Raw genomic sequence first — 8,852 nt, 5'->3', positions numbered from 1 at the left:
GAACAGGCGAAATTTATGTCCTTATTGTCGAGCCTAGGGGTTTTTCTGGTCGGCATTGAATACCTCGAAATCCGGAGGAGCAGTCAATAAGGATCGAATGAATGAGGGGTCACGGGAACCTGAGGGTCTGCTGCTTACTATCTTCAGCATGCAGTTTTTCGGCCACGAGGAGTCACCTATTCTAGTGGCACGCCATGCCGTCCTCTCCATAGGTAGGGAACCACCAAATCGGTACACTCCCTGAACCCAACATAACTCTCCGTTTTGCCGTAGTCATATATGAACTCAACCGGGAAACTGCACAGTCAGGGTCGATGAACCCATGAGCTGAGGTTGTGGAAACGTGCGTATGACCAACCATGAGCGAGGTAGTAGTCCATGGTGGTCGTATTGGTATGTCTTCTCGCGTTTGTATTAGAGGATATACAAGGAGATGAACACGTTTAGCGCTGTTTGAGAAACGCACTCGGCACCAAGATATCATTGCCGGGCTATTTGGGCCATGGTTTACCGTTATTTCCCGAGTCGTGGCAGGATTGGTGAACTGAACCTGTGATTGGGCGTCTTTGTGGGAAATAGTTGGCGTGGAGTGTTGAATTCAGGTGAGCTTGACGCAATGCTGGAAACGAGCACGAGTGCAAATTTATAAGGAGCCTAGGCTGCGATAGATGATGGACACGGAGGCGGGGAGTGTGCATGCACCCATGTAGAACCCACCGCCATATACTGTATCAGAAGACGGGAGTGGGAGGGTAGCACACGTCGAGGCTCAATCGACGCGCGTTCGGATTCGAGGATAGGAACAAGTGTTATTGACAGAGGTTAGTTATAGCAAATTGTAAGAGAAAAGACGCACTCAGCACCAAGATATCGTTCATTTCTCCCCCTTATTTGTTCCATGGTTTTCCGGATGCTCACTGCGCATCTTACACCGCCGCAAGAAACCTGGGCTCATCCTCAAGGACCGTTGAGCTCTGACCCCGACTCGGATGACGCCGGGAAATATCGCTGGCACACGAGGAGAACGGAGCGGTGCGGTGAGAATTTGACGCAAGGCTGCCAGAGACCATTCGAAACGGGTGCGAGTTTATGGGGGACAGTGATGCCGATGAAAGTCGTTCAAGGAACCGAAGCCAAGTCACACGCTGTCACAACATTTTCTCCGCCGACACGTTCAAGTGCGCCACGGTGGCCGATGTGTCGTCAAATCCAATCCTAGACCCGGGAACACCAAAAACCTGGTTCACGACGCCAAAACAACAGCCTCCCTCATGAGTCACAAGAAAATGATCTTGGCAATGTCGAACCGAGCACCAAGTCAGATGCCGGTGAAGGTATAAGCCAAGTTCCTTTTCCCATCCATCGTGTTTACTTGTATGGCTTACTGAAGTCACACCCTACTTATTCAAGTCCAAGCCCCATCATTGCAGTTTGACAATAGTAAGTAACCCCTCCATCCCTCACGTTCATCCTCTCTGTTAGCATAATGGTTGACGTGCACTGCAGCCTGGGTTCAATTCCCTCAGAGGTCTCTAAATAGGCCACAGTAACCAAGTACTAGTTTTTTGTCATTCAAGCGAGTCAAAACGTAGGAGACACAACGCCTTCCGAGTCAGCAACAAAATATCCTGCTCAACCACCAAATAATTACTCTCCCCAATCAATACTCTCTGTGAAGGGAAGATAGGATGAAAGTCAACCAAGGCTTTCAGTCTAATATAGGATGACAATTGGCCGGTTCCAGGATGTTCGTAGGCTGAGTATCAACCTAGGCTCGGTAGGATGTTTATCACCCTAAAATGGCCACTTTCAGTCTATGCCTGCAAGAGCCGCCGAACCGCATTTTTGGATGATTCTCACGCAACATCAGGCTGAAATCAAGACCAAGTTTAGGCTGATTATCCATCCAATATTTGCATGAATATTAACCAATCTACAGGGCAGAGGTAACAGAAAACCCATTTTCATTTAGGCTGTGAACTAATACAATACTACGCTATATGATATGATACCGGGCATATATAACCCAGATCCGTCGTATAAGCCCGTTACAAGAGATGCCTTACCGTGCACACGAGAACAGTGCAGGTAGACCAGACTTGTAAGGTCTGAAATACCAGAGATGAATGTTAACATCTGAGAGCACACATGCCTAGCACCGAGCGCTGTAAATCTGTGTCAGTACCTCGCAAGGATCGCTAAAACATGCGGCGCACCAGGAAGAGATGAGATAATACAATGCTGTATGAGATCATCAACAAAGCTTCATGTTCAGACGGTGAAACACATACCATGTGTAGAGGTATTACTTATTTGCACAGAATTTATCACCGCTAAAGCATCGTCCGGGACATGGGAGAGAGCGAACAGAGTAGCCGAGTACCAGTCATCGCACATAGAGACACCCAAGAATCCAGCATCAGAAGGAGAATTCGGAAGGTCACCAAAGACCGTGAGATACCACCCGGGCCCTAGAATACAGGATCAATTGGACGAGCAGCCCCAACGATGAGGGAAAGAGCAGGGATGGGAAGCAGGCGGAGTCTGAATTCACGCGATATCAACATTCACGTGATCTCTTCGGAGTTTGAATGAACTTAGAGCAAAATTCCACTCGCCAATTCAACGCACCATCGCTCAGCACCCATTAAGCGGCAGCACACGAAACTCGTAATACATGTGTATATCAGTTTATTTGATGCCTGTAGTTAATATTGTACCATTTTAGGATTTATCCTTCTCAGCCAATCATTGGATGATAATCATCCTTTGGAAAGACGTAAATTCATCCTACAATCTCCACAGACTTCAGCCTAAGTCATCAACCAAAGGCAGATGAGAAACTATCCTAGGAGCCCTACAAGATATCATCCAAAATGTAGGTTGAATTGAAATCAACCAAATAGTAGCCATATCTAGAATGAAGGCTGCTTATCAGCCTAAAATGTACTGATTATCATCCTGATTGGGCTTCACAGTGACTACTTCCGGTGTCAGTTACTAACACAATTAAATTTCGAGACACACTAGCCTTTCAAAGTTCAAACTGGACTGGTTCCTACTCGAAGCCCTACTACGGTCACTTTGGTAGTATATTGGCTGTTGGCGCACGGAAGCTGGGTTCGATTCCCAGTATGTGAGATTATTTAACTTGCTTGAATCAGGGCTTTTTCTTTTCGGCGGTGGTGATGAATCCAGAATCCAGCTTTCTTTTCAATTGGCTTAGGAGCTAGCGCTGAAATTTAAAAGCGCGTTCTTATTCTTCCCATCCACATATAGTAGTACGTTCTTCTTCAATGTCGAGTTAACGTTTGACCAAGTAATTGGTAGTGAAGGAACAAACTCGCTATTCGACACCCGGCGAGACACAACGTCCAGTCGTTCATTTTATGGTTGTGAAATATTCATTCTCCCATCGAAAAGAATTTGGCTTCAGCTGACAATGTCTAATGCGGTCACGGTATACTCCTACCCCACCATGATATCTGTTAGTGCAATGGTTGGCATACATCGCATCCAGGGATCGACTCCCTCAGAGATCACTATCATTTCGGAGATGTCTTGAAAACTTTTTGTCTTTTCACTTTGGCGCCGGCTACCTCAAGGAAGACACGCTGATGAATTTGCACGGAAATATTATCTGGTTCTACGTGAGTGAGGTCTTGTCCGAATCTGCCGCCGTGAGACTTGTGAGGAGACATTGTGCCTACTCCGCCAATTTGATTCATGATGAATGTTGACGTGTGACGAGTCGGTGCGACTCTCGTAGGTAGGTAGGATTACACGACATGGTCCACCGGGAGACGCCGTCGCAGCCTTATTCGAGTCTGAACCGATTGACTCTGAGGGGATGTTATGGCACCTCTCAATCAATGTGAACAAAATGTTCTCTGTGAGTTCTTCCCTGGACAGTGGCGATGCGGAGGAATAAGTAGATGAAATCGCACTTCATTTGTTGAAATATGGCACCAATAAAGTTGAACAAAGAGCGAATCCAAAGGGAAGTAAATAGTGTACTTTTTGCATCTCTTCGTTAAACGATGCCTTAGCGGACGCCGACACGAGGAAAATACTGCATGCAGTACGCGAGTTATGTCGAAGTCAGCTGAAACTAAGACTATCGTCCTGCACAGAAACCTGTAGAGTTGTGCACGAAATGTCCAGGGCTAGGTTTCCTATATCATACAAAGAGAACTATGATACATCGTTACTTGTATATACATCTGCATGTACCGTGAAAAATACAATCAAGACATGTTGGTACTGGCATCGCTGTAAGATTTATGAGGGCCATTCACTAGCTTCGGGTTCCATGCCTGTAACAAAGGCGTTCCACTCCGATAAACTACGGGTTACGACACATCAATAAGCGTCACCAAAAGACAGGCGCAGAGAAATTTCTTACCTGAACCCAAGAGGCGCGTCGGTCCATGTGTCGATAGTCGGTTCTCTGGAAAACTCCGATTCCATGTTAAGATATAGCGGCTGGACTGAGCTTGAGAACCCAAGGAAAGGTTCATGTGCCCAGCCAAACGGCAGGCCGGCGCCCAGCTGATTCGCCAAGTTATTTTCCGAGTATACTTGTTCACCTAAGAAGTCAGGTCTCGTTAATTGATAATCAAACGGACAGAACAACACAAAAGTACAGAAGGGCTGAATACTTTGAGGAAGTGCATTTTGTGGCATGGCATCATACGGGCTCCATATAGAAGCAGCTGGAGCAACAGCCACGTTCTCGTAAAGTCGTGTCGGGGGTACCGTGGAATCATGTAATGTTTTAGAGCTCTCTACGAAAGTCAGGGCCTTGAACAAGAGGCTACAAGCCCATCAAAAACGGTCCTGTCAACGCGAGCTTTCACAATAAACTCACAGCACGCCCCCTTTGATATTCCACCTGTCGGTTGAACAAGGTTAGTTCCATCAAAGTCTCGTAAGACCCAAGACGCACGTATGGGCAGCGTTTTCGAGGGCGGCTAGACACAGTTCAAATCCTGCAAGGTCCTTTGCGTTAAGAGCATGACCCGCCCGTTTGACGCTCCAGATATTCATAGCGAACACAGTGCCGGAGGTGAACGCGCCCATCTACCCTTAGGCGTAAATCAATATAAAGAGAGGAGCGATTAGACACGTACAACTATCTGGGGATTGACAGTCCTTATCCTGGTCATGTGAACTTCGATGATTCGAGTGCACGCCCTCGCCGCATTTGTGCAAATAATGAGAGAAGGCACGGACAAAGACGAGTCTTTGCGTAGGAAGGGGCAGTGTATGAGTATCTGGACCATATAGTAGATGCTGTACAGGGATGCGGATTGATACAAGAATAATCCATTCTCACGTTTGGGATCCCAACGTACTAAGACGGAGTCAATAAGATGTCGAACAGGGATTATTAGATACACACAATGATCGGGGATCGAGTCCACCCACGCATTCAGAGAGGAATCCAACTCGGCAACTAGCCGCTGCTCCCAGCTCTTCCCCGTGAGACCCGACATGGCTCGAGCTTTCTTAATAGAACACAATGTCTTCATGACAACGGACATTATTTCGGTTAACCGTATCACAGCGTTGATATAGCTGATTTGTGAAGGTTCGTCAGAGGGTTGATTGAAACGTACTTGGCCGTCTGGAGCTACCTCCCAATAGTCGTCGTCACACTCAACTGGCATTTCTAGGTCCAACCTGAAACGATTTGTTGAACAACAGCCTCATAATCTGTGGAAACAACGTACTCCTCGTCTTGTATCATGGCAGGATATCCAACATATAGTCCTAGGAGCCTATCGAGTACAACAAGCACCCTGTGTAGAATCTCATCAGCATCCCGCGTTGACAGCAGCTTGAACAAGAATAGGCCTACCAAAACGACCGCTTCTTAAGCTCGTCGTCCACCGTGAACTTGCAGCCTCCCGTCTTTCGTCTATGTAGCCCTATAGCTATCGCAGAACGTAGTCCAACCCCGATCATGGTCCAGCTCAACTCGGGAACAGAAGTCCCAAGGGCGTATACAGCCCCGAGCTATCAGGGCGACCCTTAGTTAGACGGAGCTAGAGGGCATTCTGACTTACCACAGCGACCTGAAGCTCGTACAAGCATGGAGGATCGTAACCTGCTTTCTTGTAGATATGGACCTGTTCGAAGAATCTCCATCCCGAAGAAAGCTTGGAACTTGGATTTGCCAAAACTCGTGGGTCGTCAGAATATCGCGAAGCCACTGCCAGGACAAGCAGTAATGCAGCGCCGAAATCATGGTCTCGCAAATGTAATCCTTCGTCAACTTGCTTTTCGAAAGTAGGCCGATGCAGAACTGGAACGACTGGATTAATTGTTTCGAAATAGATAGCAACGAGGCTCTGGATGAGGTCATTGTCGGGATACACATAACGAGGAGTCTCAGCGTCGGCTGTTGCCCGTTCCCACTAAGGGAGTCAAGGTTCGTGAATTGTGAAAACAAAAGACTCGAAGGTGAAACACACAGGCTGTAGATCGAAATGCTCTCGAAATTGTATCATATTCTCGTCGCCTGTAGACTTCTTCTTGATATATATGGCATCTGTAAGGAGTGAAAAAGTGCTTGAACGTCCGAAATACCTCTGGCTAAAGCTCTCGAAATGGTGAGGCGCCAATCTTTTTAAACTTTTCATGATGTCCGGGTGTGAAAAATCCTCTGACTCGGTAATCTCGGATGATTGGCTCACTTGTCGAGACGTAGGGGCGCACATGGATATCGGCGGACGTTCAGGCGAGGTCTCTCGCCCTGCCATTTCTTCTGATTGATGAACGTTCGGATTGAGCTACGGAAACTCAGAGAAGGTCCTAGACTAAAATAAGAACATTTGCACCTCTTTGAGCATACACTCCAGCTGATTCACGCGCCGTTCCAGGCTGTGTACGTACCTGATGGCTATCTTATTAGTATATATGAGATCTAGCGGTACGTGGGAAGCATACCTAAGGTGAGGCCCATGTCTCTTTGAGCTCGAAGCGGTAGCAAGGGAATCCTGTGTATAACTACCAGAGTAAGTGCTCAATTTGAGTGTCGACACGGATAAAAAGAACCTTGGCATTGACCCACGTCTCTGTACAGAATAAGATGACGTCGCGAATTCCAACGGAGAATGAAGGCGTACCTTGATTAAATCTGTATGCGTGCACTTTGTATTGGATGCGACACAATTTGAACAATTGTTCTCTTGCGCGGTAGCCCTATGGCCTGTGGAGAAAAGATTTCTGAATTTCTTCAAGGTGAGAAACGCCGACGAGAATACATTTAACTGGGAAAAAAAAACAGTCAGCTTCTCAGATCTCAGGTTCGAGACTAATCCATCGTGAAAAAGACAAAGGTCCCTAGGCCAAAAATTTAACAGATCACTGCGTTTTGGACAGAGTTCTGTGAAAAATCTGTGAAACGCATGAAGCGTCGTCATGCCCGGACTTCGGCAGATACAAGTCCAATACCAGGCACGGCCGCCGCACCACACCGACGTGACATTCTTTGAGCAAACTCACCTTTCTTTTGACGACACCTATCACATGCACCGGCCAGTCTCTTCTTCGCAGAAGGTACTTCTCGAAAACTGTTGTAGTCGAACATGATGAGGAGTCCAAACAAACGTCAGGAAATACGTCAGCCATATGCGGCAGTATCCTTCGATCACCTCGGCCTGGCATTGACGGTCCGAAATTCCGAGATTAACGGCGACTGGAACACCTTGTCAGTGAAAGTAACATGAAGATTCTGCTTGTCAAGGTGATAGACTGTCGCTTTGCTATCGTTTGCTTGATTTGCCCTACTTTGAATGCTCTCCAAGGGACCACTTGGGATCAGGCAGTCCGCGAATGACAGTCAACCATGATGATGAGGCGGGACGTCCGTTAACTTTGGTTCCTGCATGTACAAGACCAAGAATGACTCCACATTGTCGTTGATGATCTTGTCGGCACTATCCGAGAAGAAGGTCTCGTATACGAAGAGTTCTAACGAAAATTTTCTTGGACCGCAAGATCCTTTGGGTTATTGTGCCTGCAGGCATAGAAGAGCATGTCAATGCCTGCATCGGTTCTTTTTCTGTGCTCTGCGGGAAAGATCCGGTGGCCAGGAAGCCAAACGCGATGGATCGAATAGCGTAATGATTGGCTAGACAGCTGATGATCTTACAACCCCCAGATTGATGAGAAGAGAACGTTGACAATAAGTGATTTAAGTTAGAACACGAATCAGTTGCGTCCAATGGCAACAATACGGGAAATACTCTCCGCATCTAAGTATTAGCTCTGATGGATCTTTGGTAAGAACGCTCGACCGGTAGTCGGCGGGATCGACAGGCTTCGAAGATCCCCCGTAGCCAGGCTGTCTTGAACTGTGAGAGACTGTAATTTTCATTGTCAAAGACGGCAGCTTGGTGACGCCGCCACTTGAAGGTGATGAGGTAGCCGTAAAGGAAAAGCAAGTGACCAGCATATTTTTGGGACAAGAAATAGTAGTGGATCGGCCATGAAGTTTTTGTAAGGGCGTACATAATGGGATTTAGACGCTGTCGCAAGTCCTGCGTTGGTTAAATACGCAGCTGAGCAAAAGTTTAGCCAAAGTAGCGAACGGAAAAGTAATGCAGTCTCGTGCATCCTTCACTCCAGTAACGACTAGTAGGCAAATAGTAGGAGCTGAATCAAAGCAAAGAACCTTTATTCTAAAAGAGACCAAGGTTAAGTTGCATAGAAAGTGAAAACCAGCCAGAGTTAATTAGTGCTTCGTGCCAAAAGATGCGCCTGGCCGCCCTGCCGTTGCTCACGTAGATCTCCAGTCGCGCTTGCACTACTGTGATCCTCAAAATTGTGTTGTCGGAAAGTCT

General features: G+C 47.0%; 1 protein-coding gene across 1 annotated transcript; it reads right to left on the bottom strand.

Annotated features, from left to right (window-relative positions):
• Positions 1 to 4,149: 4,149 nt before the first annotated feature.
• On the bottom strand, positions 4,150 to 7,719 carry EV420DRAFT_1579388 (fungal-specific transcription factor domain-containing protein). The gene is made up of 16 exons (XM_060474590.1): positions 7,514 to 7,719; positions 7,362 to 7,368; positions 7,134 to 7,216; positions 7,063 to 7,082; positions 6,955 to 7,014; positions 6,846 to 6,900; positions 6,480 to 6,797; positions 6,072 to 6,422; positions 5,864 to 6,021; positions 5,736 to 5,804; positions 5,405 to 5,685; positions 5,133 to 5,356; positions 4,949 to 5,082; positions 4,871 to 4,894; positions 4,406 to 4,816; positions 4,150 to 4,345 (listed from the first exon to the last, which is right to left on the bottom strand). Exons 1-16 carry the CDS (start codon positions 7,595 to 7,597, stop codon positions 4,282 to 4,284), a joined length of 2,343 nt encoding a protein of 780 aa, XP_060324088.1. The 5' UTR covers positions 7,598 to 7,719; the 3' UTR covers positions 4,150 to 4,281.
• Positions 7,720 to 8,852: the final 1,133 nt, after the last annotated feature.

This window comes from Desarmillaria tabescens (genome assembly GCF_030435595.1).
Source record: "Desarmillaria tabescens strain CCBAS 213 chromosome Unknown EV420scaffold_67, whole genome shotgun sequence".
In the NCBI taxonomy this organism is placed as follows: Eukaryota; Fungi; Basidiomycota; class Agaricomycetes; order Agaricales; family Physalacriaceae; genus Desarmillaria; species Desarmillaria tabescens.
This window is presented reverse-complemented; position numbering and strand designations above follow the sequence as displayed.

Excerpts from the sequence above, each read along its gene's own strand:
- EV420DRAFT_1579388 (XM_060474590.1), bottom strand. The coding sequence starts at position 7,597 with ATGTTCGACTACAACAGTTTTCGAGAAGTACCTTCTGCGAAGAAGAGA. Across the intron at positions 6,901-6,954 it reads AGACATGGGCCTCACCTTAG|GTACGTACACAGCCTGGAAC; the intron begins GTATGCTTCCCA and ends GATAGCCATCAG. Across the intron at positions 4,817-4,870 it reads AATATCAAAGGGGGCGTGCT|CCTCTTGTTCAAGGCCCTGA; the intron begins GTGAGTTTATTG and ends ATGGGCTTGTAG.